Source organism: Nyctibius grandis, chromosome 11, assembly GCF_013368605.1.
Source record: "Nyctibius grandis isolate bNycGra1 chromosome 11, bNycGra1.pri, whole genome shotgun sequence".
NCBI classification, from domain to species: domain Eukaryota; kingdom Metazoa; phylum Chordata; class Aves; order Nyctibiiformes; family Nyctibiidae; genus Nyctibius; species Nyctibius grandis.
Window position 1 is genome coordinate 5,378,252 of NC_090668.1, and position 12,829 is coordinate 5,391,080.

The 12,829-nt window shown below is 55.6% G+C and overlaps 1 protein-coding gene across 3 annotated transcripts; it reads right to left on the reverse strand.

Annotated features, from left to right (window-relative positions):
• Nucleotides 1–1,915: 1,915 nt before the first annotated feature.
• Nucleotides 1,916–12,469, reverse strand: HEXA (hexosaminidase subunit alpha). Of its 3 annotated transcripts, XM_068410626.1 has the most exons (15): nucleotides 12,209–12,469; nucleotides 11,711–11,797; nucleotides 8,618–8,716; nucleotides 8,191–8,256; nucleotides 7,983–8,029; nucleotides 7,554–7,664; nucleotides 6,658–6,759; nucleotides 6,427–6,559; nucleotides 5,376–5,556; nucleotides 5,012–5,098; nucleotides 4,579–4,651; nucleotides 3,953–4,133; nucleotides 3,523–3,613; nucleotides 3,077–3,181; nucleotides 1,916–2,653 (listed from the first exon to the last, which is right to left on the reverse strand). In XM_068410626.1, exons 1-15 carry the CDS (start codon nucleotides 12,441–12,443, stop codon nucleotides 2,590–2,592), a joined length of 1,662 nt encoding a protein of 553 aa, XP_068266727.1. In that variant the 5' UTR covers nucleotides 12,444–12,469; the 3' UTR covers nucleotides 1,916–2,589. The 3 variants fall into 3 exon arrangements, with proteins under 3 accessions (XP_068266727.1, XP_068266728.1, XP_068266729.1); XM_068410627.1 differs by lacking the exon at nucleotides 11,711–11,797; XM_068410628.1 differs by lacking the exons at nucleotides 11,711–11,797; nucleotides 12,209–12,469 and adding an exon at nucleotides 10,396–11,578.
• Between the last annotated feature and the right edge of the window lie 360 nt (nucleotides 12,470–12,829).

The following is a 12,829-nucleotide window of genomic DNA, read 5'->3' on the forward strand; positions in this document are numbered from 1 at the left end:
CCGCCTCCGCCGCCGCCGCCGCCACGCCGCTGCCGCCCGCCGCGGCCATGGCCCGCTCCGCCGCCGCCGCCCCGCCCCGCCCCGCCCCGCTCGGCCCCGCTCGGCTCGCCCCGGGCCTCGCCGCTCACAGCCCCCCCCCAACCGCCAGCGGGCTGGTGACGTCAGCAGGCTGGCCCCGGTATTAGCATAATAAGGGCGCAGCGGCCAATCAGGAGCGGCGGCTGGCAGCGGCGCGGGACCCCGGCCCCGCCCACCGCTGACCCCCGACCCCCGCCCCCCACCGCCCCCACCGCCGCGCCCTCAGTCGGCTCCAGAGTTAACGCTTCCCCCCCACCCCCGCCTTGGAGCTGCGGTGTAAATAACACGGAAAAAGGCTCCAAAGGGACAATTTGGGAACTTCGGTGCGTTTCTTACCTCGGTGGACCCCACGCCACCCCAGGTGCCCCCTTGGGGGGGAGCGCCTCCCTCCTGCACCCCCCCCCGACACCCCGAAAAATCTGTAATTAGACCGAATGGCTTTAATTCCTGGCACAGTCATTAATTAATTGCTCCCAGAGCAGCAGCTGGGGGCGCCTGGCTTCCATGGTGTACATGTGTACAAGAGTGTGCATGTATGCTGCAAGCGTGTGCACATGTGTGCAGGTGTGTGCAAGCACGTGCATGCAGTTAGCGTGCACACGTGTGCAAATACATGGATTTGTAGATACACGCCTGCCTTGCAAGCCTGTGCAGTGGCACGAAAATGCACGTGTGGGCGTGCACAATTTGCATGTGTGCAAGCACACATACATGTGCAAGCATGTGCATGGGTGCACACATTCACAAGGACCTAGATGCATGTGTGTGCATGGGTGCACGTTTGCAAGCGCTCATATGCGTGTGTGCAAGCATGTGTGCACATGTGCAAGGACACGCATGTGCAAGCATGTACATGGCTGCATGTGTTTGCAAGCACCTCTATGCGTGTGTGCAAGCACGTGCTGGCTGCACGTGTTTGCAAGGATCCATACATGTGTGTGCAAGCACGTGCATGTTTGCAAGCATGTCTATGCACACCAGCATATGCAAACACACATAAGCATGTCCCAGTAAAACGCAGGCGCCCCAGGCGGGCACCCACGGGTGGGTTAGGAGGAGCGGAGCGTACTCCTGCCCAAACCCGGGGGCTCAGCGGCCGTTCTCCGCCGCCTGGGTTTATTTTTAAACCCGTTGGCCCCGAGTGATTCACACGCTGCCTGTTCTCCTCTGCTCCCCGGCAAAGTTTTACGCGACCAAAATAGATGTTCTGGAAGGAACGGGCGGCGCGGGGAGGGGAAGCGGGGTGCTCCCTCCCCGCCAACGGGGATCCCGGCCTTCACGAGGGCGAAACTGTCACCGAGCTGCTCCCCAAGCTGGTGTTTGTGGGGAGATGCTGGTGCAGACCCCCTGGGTGATACTTAACCCGGATCATAAATACCAGGGTCTAGTGGAAGGGGAGCAGAGCACCCTCCCCAGGGCCAGGCTCCCCCTTGCCCCAAGCAGCTCCCTGCAGTGACAAAAGCACCCGGTGAAGGTACCAATTCTGCTCCAAGGGGAGCAGACATCCAGCTCTAACAGCACTGGAGGCCACCAGCCTGGGGCAGAAGGTAAAGCTGCTGCTCCACAAATACTGAAACATTTGTGTCCCAACCCCAAAAGGTGGCATGGGAACACTGGGTGGCATCAGCAGGGACTCAGAGCAGAGCGTGAGATGTCCTCACAGGGATGAGAAGCTTCTGCAAAGCTTTAGCAGGTTTTTTTCCCCCCAATCTGGCTCAACTTCCCTACTCCGGGGTGGTTGGGCTTCACAACTGTTTTGTCCCTGCCTTTAAGATGTGTCACTTCAGAGGAGCAGTGCTTGGGTATCCTGTTGTAGGAGGGTAAAGAAACACAAGACTTAATATTGAGAAATTTTTAATTCAAAGTTAATTCCATATTTTTAATTTAAAGTTCAATAGTGAAACGTTTCCAGCCATAACTGCAGATCTCACTCATTTAAGACCAAGACACACGTACAACAGTCCCACCAGCCAGGATTTCTCCCCGAGAGATCCCCCCGCTCCAACTGGATGGGGTTTCCAGCGCACCAACCCCAAGTGTCAAAGAACGAGGACCATCCCAGCTCTGCAGGACAGCAGCACCACTGGTCTCTTCTCTATCCACACCCAAATCCCACTGGATCCAGGAGACCTGGAGCTCCCAGTTAAATCCTGCATTAAAAGCACCCAAGCAAGATCTGGAGCCACCAGGATGCTCCTCCATCAGCATCTCCAGAGCAAGCCCTACCCATCTCCTGCCAACAAAACACCCTTGCACAGTCTCCCCAAGCCCCAGCTGAGCATGAAAAGGCACCTTTTTCCTCTCTAGGGTCATTTATTTATAGATTTAAAGAAATAAAAATAGAAAAAAAAGAGGCAAAAAGTGCACACTAAGGAAAAAAAAAATCATTGCAACAAAGCAAGAGCAGAAGCTGGGTGTGGGAAAGGGTCCCCCTGCCAAGCCAGCAGCTTTTGAGAGAGAGGGATCACTCCTCCTGTGTGTAGAGTGAGCGAGGGCAGCGAGATTGTTCCTTCAAAACCCACCAAATTCATTTTCACAGTATCCTATGTAGAGAGGCTGCGCCTGGATGCCCCGCCTGCAAAGAGAGCCCCCGGTCAGCCATCCTCGCCCTGTCTCAGGTGTGACAAGGGGGGAATGGTTTTCATCCTGCCCTTATAGCCTTGTTTTTTTGCTTGCATGGGGTAAGGGCAGGTTTCCTGGGTAAGACGGTGCTGCAGGAGGGGTGGCAGTAGCTGACGGGTCCCCCTCTCCCCAGCACGAAGCCCTCTCCTCAGCACAGCCACCAGCCCACACTGGCAGCAGGGGCTCTCTTCCACAAAGCAAGCTCTGCCCACGCACGGGCAGGAGAAAAGCTCGGGATTTTCCATGAGAACAAGGGTGTTTTGCGCAAGGGAAAGCTCACCGCACCCTCGCTGCCCTCCCCAGGATTGAACCCCACGGAGGGTGGCATTTGTGCTGTCCCCACAGCCGGCACCCAGCTGCGAGGAGGGACGGTTACCTGAGCAGCTCGCAGCGGAAGTCGGCCAGCCGCACGTAGGCGTCTCGCACGTCCCCGACGGTCGCGTTACTCCACAGCCTCTCAGCTACGGCCCCAGCTCTTGGCCTTGAACGAGGGACAGAGACAGTCAGGTGAGAGGGGACTTCGAGAGCTTCTCACACGGAGCCCTGAGCTCCCAAACACTTTCCTGACCAACATCCTTCAGCACACAAAGGCACACGGCTTCTGCGCGTCGGAAGATCACTCCCAGACAGGAGTGGGGCTGGGTGACAGGACAGAAACCAGTGTTAAACACACACTGGTCGCAGCAGCAGGTTGTACAGGAGCACATTACAGTCTTAGAAACTCTCCTGTAAGCCTCAGTGAAGCACAGAGGCGCTGCCAGGGGACAGGGACAAGCACCACACACAGACCAAACCCGCTAACCTCCCCACGGCTTCTCTTACCAGAGCCTGGGGGCCAGGTTGGTGACATCCACGTACTCCCCCCACATGCAGGCCTCTCCGCCGATCACCAGCTCCTTCTGCTCAGGGCTGCCTGCCAGAGGACACAGCGTTCAGGTGACAGGGTGGTGTAAAAGAACGGGCTGACTTATCACCCTGCCCACAGAAGTGCCTGTAACAGCAGTGAGTGGCTCAGCTATGGAGGCAATAACTTGCCCTTCTGGAAGCCCCTGCTTCAAACCCTGAGCTGGGAGAGAGTCAGGTTGTTTTCTACAGGCAGCAAGGGAACAGCACATAGCACAGGAACCAAGGACATGGTCACTCAAGGACCTTCACACCAGCAGCGAGGACAAATTAGCAAGAGACCCAGCCTTGGCGCTACCTCCGAGTGACAAGTCAGCAACTGTATGGGAAGGGGAGACAAGGAACACACCTTCAAACTTCAAGGGCTCCACCTGGTAGGCCGCCATCCAGTCCTGCCCGTAGGAGATGCGGTTGAGGTACCAGGGGGCAGAGAGCAGAGCCCGGTAGCCAGCCTTGGTGACATTCGCCATCTCCTCCACGTACGGTGGGGAGTTCTCCTTCCACACGTGGATGATGGTGTCTGGCCTCAGCTGAAGAGCACACATGAGCTTCACGCACAGCACCAAGAGCACCACCTCCCCTCGCAAGGAGAGAGCCCTGACCCATCCACAGCCTTGAACACCCCCAAAGGGAAACCAAGGCAGACACTGGCTTGACTTTCGAGCCACTTTCCCATCTGGTTTGCAGAAGCAACCAAGGGAGGGCTAAGTCCATTTGCAGAGTGTCCTGGGCAGGGTGAAAACCTGCCTCTTGCAGGTATATAGACAAAAACCTTGAGGGAAGACCCTGTGGAGAGCAGTCTGACAAAGCCACCACAAGGGCAGCCCACCAGCAGCACCACCTCCAGATCAACGCCAGTCCCGTAACAGAGAACCCCCCGCCAGCCCCAGAGCCCACCGGTGCGTCTGGGCTGGCGTGTTGGCACTGTTCGCCCCAGCACAGGGAACCTCGTTAGGGAAAGCAGGCAGCTCTCACCTTCACTGCGTTGTCAAACACCTCCTGCCACACGATATAACCTTTGCTGAAGGAAGAAACGATGTCCAGAAGCCTGGAGTGGAAAGAGTCCTCAGTTTCAGGTCACCTCAAACTACACTCCCCTCTCTTTGCTGCTTGCATACGGCCAAAGCAGCAGCACCGATATTCCCAACACCCACAGCGGGACGTGAAGGTATTTCTGAAGGAGAAGGGAGAAAGCACAGCCCCTTACAGTGCTTCCTTCCCCTCAGCCCCAGGCTTTTTTGTGGTCATTCTCCCAATAAAATGCAGCTAGGCTACTCCCTTTGGGGTCAGGGAGACATGCCCAAGTGGGCGTGCTCCCAAAGAGGGTATCTGGGATCCTCGAGCCAGCAGAAGACATCAGTGCTGGTCACACACTGCAGCTGCAGGCCCAGGGTGTAACCATCCTTACCTCTGGATGTAGAACGACTCTAATTTTTTGTAATCTTCCCCAAAGCCCATCTCCTTCATGAAGGCACGAATTTCTGGATTGGATTTCCTGTGTACCAAAGAGAAGGTAATAAAAGCACCGCAACCCAAGCTCTGGAGTAAGGCCAAGACATGGCCAAGTCCTTCCCGCATCAGCCCAAGGTATTCCAAGAGCTGTGGCTGTGCCAGCATCACCATGAACACAGAAACCCCAGGAACCAACGCACAAAGCCTAAGGGAGCAGGACACCAAAGATCTGCAGATGATCCCAGCCAAAAAGCAACGGGCTGGGACTCCAGTCCCAGATACTTCCCCCCAGTCCCCATCCAGGCTGCTCCCAGACTCACCAGCACGTGAAGTCCACCTCATCACCACCGAGGTGAAGAAAGAAGTCTGGGAACACAGCGCTGATCTCTTGAAACAAACTGGTTACAAACTGGTAGGTGCTGTTAAGGATGGGGTTGATGGGCCCATAGGCCCCAGAAGGATCCTTGCCCAAATAGCAGGGAGTCAGGAGGCCTGGAGCACCTGGGTCATAACAAGCACAAGACAGTGAGGAAGGGGCTAAACATGGCTGTATGGCCCCATATAACCCCCCAGATCCTCCTCAGGAGGACTCAGCGCCTGCCACAAAGACAGAAAAGCCGGGCACTGCGCACCAGGCACAACCACAGCAGCACAAACACCATCTCTGGCTCAGGAAGCCTGAGCTGATGGGGAGGGACCCACCTTCTGCGCTCCTCTTGTGGAGGACCCTTGGCAGGTTTCCTTTTGGTGTATCTCATTGTGGGCCCAGCACTTTTTGGGGGAGATTCCTACAGTGCCATTGGGGAAAGGTAATGCCAGTGCAGTCCCCAGCACCCTCTCCCAGCTCCACGCACCCATCGCAGATGGGGAAAGGGGGGCAGCCACAGTTTTGGCTGCGACCCCGTGGCACAGGGTCTACTCCAGTGTGGGCCATGGCATTTGGAAGCAGGGAGAGAGCAAGGCAAGTCAATGTTTTCCTGAAGCTTCTTGCACTTCCAGATGTGGAAGAGGGGGCACTTACAGAACTCGGAGCTGAGCAGAGTGAGGAAGCTTGGTCAGCTGTATCCCCAGTCAAACCCAAGATCCATGCAGTGCCCGTGATGTTGGTTTTGGCAGAGCAGATGTTCCCAAAAAACCACCCAGCTTGGACCCGAGAAGAGATGGAAATGTTTTCCCTTTGCATTTTGTTCTAGAAGTTGGACGATTGGGTCCTACTTCCCCCAGACGATGGTTTGCTCCTCCTCGAAGCCAGTCCCAGGGGACAGGGCTGCCCACACCCCACTTTTGGGATCCAGGTTGCAGATCCCCTTCCTCCCTCTGGTACAACTACAACTCTCCCCACAGCAGCAGCAGGCAGGGTCTGCTCCTCACCTGGACCCCAGGAGAGGGTATGCCCGGGGGTGTCGAACTCCGCGATGACTCTGATGCCGCGCAGCCGGGCGTACTCAATCACCATCTGCACGTCACTGGCTGTGTACACGTGGGTCATGGCATTGAAGGCTCCCTGGGGGAACACCAGAAATCTCAGCTCCTTGCTCAGGTGCCGAGGGAGGGATCTGCTCGCTCTGGCCTGGGTGCTACGTGGTGATCGGGGTGCGTTACCTGCTTGCTGAGCTCTGGGAAGGTCAAGCTCTCATAAGGGAAAGATGGGTCGTCCACAATGTGCCAGTGAAACACATTGAACTTGTTGTAAGCCATGACGTCCTGGGAAGGAACAGGAACAAAGATGAACACGCCCTGTCCCTTCTGAAAGGTCACCCAGCTTGCCACAGAAAGGGGACAAGGTCCCTGTGCTCCAAAAGGACAAGGCAGAGTCCCCAAACACTCCCCAGCATCCAAGAGGGGTTCAAACACCTCTCTTCAAACACACCAGGACCACAAAGAGCTGCAGAGGGCCAGTAGTACTTCTGCTCACAATAAAACCCCTGTTCTCCCTATAACTGAGCCAGTGGTGGAGACCTGGAAGTTTAATTCTGCTTGGGATGAAGAGAGAACCACCACCCACCTTCGTCTAATGTGGCTGGGAAGGAGTCAGTGTTTTCCCTTGCCTCAGAAACAACCCAGCCTCAGAAAGTAATCTGGTTACAGGAATCCAAGATACTTCAGGGTTTTCTTCCTTATCCTATTTGCAGAGGGAGCAAATCACCCCAACGAGGCAGCTGTGAGTTACACCAGGAGCAAACACAGCCACAGGTGCTGGGAAGGACCTACAGCACAGAAGCATTTTTCCATGATGTACGTCTGTATCCTAAGAATTGAGGCCACGCTGCCGCCCCACACCAGCCTGTTGCTTCATCTAGGGACAAGCAAGCTGGTTTTCTTCAAAAAGCCTAAGTTTGACAAGCTCTTCCTCGATGAGATGCACTAGATGGCTCCTAGGATCTTTGGAAAGGAGTAAAAGCCCAAAAAGCCCTCCAGGCCACTCAGGAAGCCCTCAATTGTTGCAGAGGAAGGGACACCCAACTAAACCACCTCATGTCCCAGCACAAGCACCCTACCAGAGTTTCCAGGATGGCTCTCAGGGGCAGGTAGTGACGAGAAGTGTCCAACAACAGCCCCCGATGAGGGAAGCGGGGAAAGTCCACGATTTCTGTCTTGTTGATGTAGTACTGCAGGCAGAGAACACAAAGAAGTAGTGAGCAGGGCTCCAGGCAACATAGACATTAGAAGGAGAAAATCAGGGCCAGCCTTCCCCCCAGGGCCAGTGGGATGAGGAGAGGGCTAGCGTGGAAGCTAGCCAGAAAGAGCTGTGATGCTTTACCCGCTCAGAAAGCAGGGATCTGGCTGGATTCATGAACCCTCCCTTGGCCCTTGGTGAGGCTGTGCTGCACTGCTGGTATCCCCCTCGTCCCGAGCATCCTGGCAATCCTCAGCCAGCCCCCATCAGGGAGAGCTGACTGCCCCAAGAAGATGGGGCCAGGACTCACCGTGCCATTCTCATCTCTCCCAACGAGCTGGCTGAACGTCTCCAGGCCTGCAGGAAAACCACACGCAGTCACTTTCTCAGCACAGCTTCCCCCAAAGGAACAGAGCTCAATTAACAAATAAGTCTACGGAAAGAGAGAAGCACAGAGAGACGTCCCCATAGGCCTGAGGCAGGGAGAGTGGGAACGCCCCACAGAAAGCACACCTCACCTCTGAGAGCTCCCCAGACAGTATCCGCAGAGAGCAGCAAGGAGCCTTCTGAGACGGACAGCTTATCTGAAACACACATCAGAGGGGCTGGCATTAGGTCCCCCACTCCATCACACACTGCTACAGGCCACCACGCCCCAGCTACAGGGTTGCAGCAGCACCAGGCAGAGGTTTTCATACAGGACTGTACACTGGGATCCCCAAGAACCAACTCTTGGGTTTCTTTTATTTGTTTTTAACCTCTTCCACGGCTTTAGCAGCACCCTTAGGTAAGTCGCTCCCTCCCCACCCCTGTTTCTCAATAACAGTGAGGATGCTGCCTCCCTAGAACTAAGTGCTGCACAGTGCTACTTCCAACTGATGGGCACAGAAACAGCCGCTCTCCCATTCCAGTCCCTTCCCTCCCACTCCCAACCCCAACACTCACAGCTTTCCTTGGAGTCCAGGCTGGGAAAGCCATCGCAGCCCGGCGTGGCAACAAAGACGAGGAGCTGAGTGCAGGGCGTCCCCCAGGGCTGCTCGTTCTCTGCAAAGGACACAGACCACAGACATCAAGCCCACCCTGGCTCTTTGCCTTGCTTCCAGTCCACCACCATCCTCCCAGCCCAGCTAGCAAGAGAGGCACAGGAGTCTGTGGACTTTTAACACAAACGGGCACCCTCTCCTTCACCCCAAAGCCCGGGGTGTTCAGCACGTGCTTCTTGTGACACAGGCAACCAGGAGCAGCACGTGAGCTGATCCCAACCTTCAGCGAGGAGGTGGCCTGCTGGTGAGGGAGCTCCCAGGGAAGCTTAAAGGAGCACACAAAAGAGGAGAGACATCAGTGTATAGTCTAGCAGCAGCCCCCCAAGGCCTCCTGGACACCAGCCCCTGCTCTAAGCAACAGCCACAACTACTCAGATCTTCTCTGGGGCAGGTGAAGAGCTTCATTTCCAAACTTTCCCAGTGCTGGGAAAAAAGCATGAACCCAAGAGCTCTGCTACCCTACCCACTCTTCTTAGAAAGGGCAAAGAAACCCTGTAAAAAAGGGGTGGAGAATAAATCCAAGCATACTGCAGAGCTGGGCTGAGTTAGAGGCCACCAAAAGGTCTCACCCAGCACAGAAATACTCCCACCTGATTTCACCTTCTGCAGAGCACGTTCCAGCTGCAGAGGCTGGAAAAATAAACCCAGTCACATTCAGACCCCAAGGGAGGAGTTCTGGCCACGCTGCCCTGTGTGAAGGAGCACTTCCAAGGATGCACAGGCCCAAGTCCTCACTGGAGTCGCTCCCCCAGCTCCAAAGGGAGGTGGTCAGCCTTTGCTGAGACACATGGGTCTACTCACAGCAGTCTCTGGCCAGGAGCAGCACAGGTTAGCTGGGTGAGACCTTGCTAATCACAGCCAAGGTCCATGCCTACTCCCCCACAGCATTCCCAGGAACAGCCAATGCTCAATATGGTCACTAAAAAATAAAAAGCTTGGCTTTGAGTGAGCCGTGGCACCACCAGCGTTCAGATGAAATGAAGAGCCTGTGCTCCAAAGCTCACAGGAGCTGGAACCCCCAAATTTCTCCATGAAGGAGTGGTGAAACCTCCACAGAGAGAAGGGAAATGGCTTGAAGATAACCCTCTGTTTCGAGCCTTCCTCTCGGTTACAGACAAGCCGGTAGCCAAGGCAACCTCATAGATGTGCGAGCTGGCACGCCAGCACGGCAAGACCTGCTCCCTCTGCTCGGCAAGACAGCAGCTCACCAGGGACAGCCACTCTCAAGCCAGGGGACATGGGAAATATTCTGTTGAGAAGCCTTGACAGAATTGGTCCCACCATCACACACCATATTTAAACCTGCCCAGGGAGACATCACCAAACTCCTTGGCCAAGGAGCAGACAGGCACCAGCGCTATCACACCTAGAAGGCAACACAGATGGGCGCAGCAGGGATCAGTGACCAATCAACCACGAAGGCTGAAGTTCATGGTTCAAAAGAGCGCTGTGAAGGCGCACGTCAAGTTAATTAGGGTCACAGACTGGAAGACAAGGACGCTAACGCAATGATTGCGGCAGGTTAGCAGCAGCTAAGGCATCAGGGGTGGCTGGAGCCCCACGCAGAGTTCTGGGTCTCTCCCAGACTCATTTCAGAGCTGCCCAGCTTAAGGACAAGAGACATGGGAAAAGCAGCAAGGGAAATCTCAATTAGAGAGAAGGGACAAAAAAATTCTTCACCTTGAGGGTGGTCAAACACTTCAGCAAGGGCTCCAGGTCTCCATCCTTGGAAATACCACAATTTCATCTGGACACAGCCCTGAGAAGCTTCACCCAACTGCAAAGTTAGCTCCAACTCCAAGTTTGGCCCTATTTTGAGCAGAGGCTTGACCAAAGACCCCCATATGTCCCTCCTAACTTAACTTAGTGTCTGTTTTCATGTTGAAGTCTAGGATGAATGCAGAGTTTCGACATAATCTTGCTTGCTTGTTAAATTGACACAGCGACTTTCTGAAACAGACAGAAAATGGTTTCTGCCATTTTTTTGCACTATTAAAAGAAACTATTTCCTTCCATCAAGGGTTTCCATTGCCTGTTCTTACTAATCCCCCACGTGGAAACAAAAAAAAAGGAAGACAAAGAGGGGAAAAAGCCTTAATCATGCAGTTTGAGCGTAAAAAAGCAAGGCATATGGAAAGCGATGAGTATGAGCTTGATCTCGTGATCACACAAAGTTGCTCCAAGTGATGTGATGGTCATATTTCCCCTGTGAGAGGAACAGGAAAACATGAATAATTTTATCAGCTGTATTAAGTGTAGTTCCTAGCAGCCAGAAATAAACAAGAGGAGTCTTCTCAGCTCCCAAATCAAAATTTATTTCTATTGCTACTTACAAGAGTTGAAGAAATAAAATAAGCCAAACACTTCTCAAGTGTTTCAGACTTGCCTTTGTCAAAGATGAGCTCCAGACAAAGCAGAGCCGCTTCCAACACCGTCACCCTTCTCTGCTTTGATCAGCAGTGACAAGAGCTCACCCTGACATTTAAAACACTCGAAGGCAGAGTTTCTAGGTCTTTTTGACGAACAAAGTGTTTCATATTCCCCAGATATAGTGCTTCAGGCTGCCGCAGACCCACGCAGGCACCGAGCATCCGTGCGTGCCAGCTCCCCAACCTGTGTTCACCTGTCAGCACAGCCAGAGGATTTCCTGCATTTCATCCCAGACATGCAATGGGTGCTATCATGAAGTCTGGGTGCAAGAAACCTTTACAACCTGTCCCAAATCAAGCCTGGGTTCCCAAAGCTTTTGCCTTTCCTCATCTTACCCTACAATTCCAGGATGAATCCAAGAGCTACCACCTCTCTGCCAGAAAAGCCACGCTGCCTCAGGATGCTTAGCAGCCCACCTCGGGCAGAAAGAGCCCCACGGCATGAACATGTACTTGCTAGAAACACACATGAAGCGACAAGAGTCTTTCCTCAAGGCAAAGCTTCACGCTGGACACCAAGAGCTCCTAGAGAAGGGAAGAGCCAAGGCTTCCAGAAAGCACCGAACCTGGAGTGATTGCAACACGCGCAGCAGCTCTCCCTGCAGCCGCAAGAGAAGGAACCAAAACGAAGCGCTGGGGAGCTGAAACACGATCTGGAGGAGATAAAAGATGAGACAGAAAGAGCAAACTCTCCAAAGCAAGAGCCTAACTCCTTGAAAGAAAGGCAAGACAACTGTTAGTGCTCGCAGTGCCAAAGAGGATTAGTTTATTTTGGTTTAAAACGTATGAACCCAAGGCAGCCCTTTGCCACAGACTTCAGTCAAGCCACGGCGCCGCCAGCCCACAGCCACCACCTCCCCCTGCCACCAGCCCCTGAACTGAGCAAACGAGGGGGTTAAAAAGCCCATCGCCACACAAAACCCCCCGAGACAAACGAGGGGTTGGGTTTTGGGGGGGATTCTTTAAGAATAAAGCCACACGTAACAGGGCCAAGCGCCCTTGCAGCGGCCCCGCGGTGGGGCGGCCGCTGAGCCCCCCCTCCCCCAGCCCCCGCCTCGCCTCACCGGTCGGGCGGGCGGCGGCGAAGAGCAGCGCCCAGTACCGCTGGAAAGCCGCCTCCAGCACGGCGCAGCCCGGCCCCACGGCGGAGCCGGCGGCGGCAGCGAAGCGGAAGCGGCGGGGAAGCAACGGGCAGCGGCCGCCGCCCGCCGGGAAGCGCTGGGCCTGGGGCTGAGGCCACACGGCGGCCGCCGGCCCCAGCGCCGCCAGCAGCAGCAGCACCGCCCGCCCCGCCGCCATGTCGCGCCCCGCAGGCGGAGGGAGACAGGGAGGGACGGAGGAAGCGGCACCGCCCGCCGCGGGAGGGAAATGGCAGCTCGGCCCCGCGGGGACGGGCAGGGCCAGGGCCGGGCTGCCGGGACCGCCTCCCCTGGCTGCCCGCCTCCCTCCCCGGCCCGCCCGCCTCCCGCCGCCCTCCCAGCCCCCCCAGGCGGCGGCAGCCCCCTGCGCCCTCACCCCAAAGTCTTTACCCAACCAAGCGCCTCTTTACTTGTAAATAAATCCACAAAACCCTCCAGCTCCCTGTCGAGGGTCATTTTTTATTTGCCTCCCTCCCTCGCCATGGAAATCTAGAGCCCCTCTGCCTTGCTCTGTGCCCCCGGGGGATGAACTTGGGGAGTCTCAGC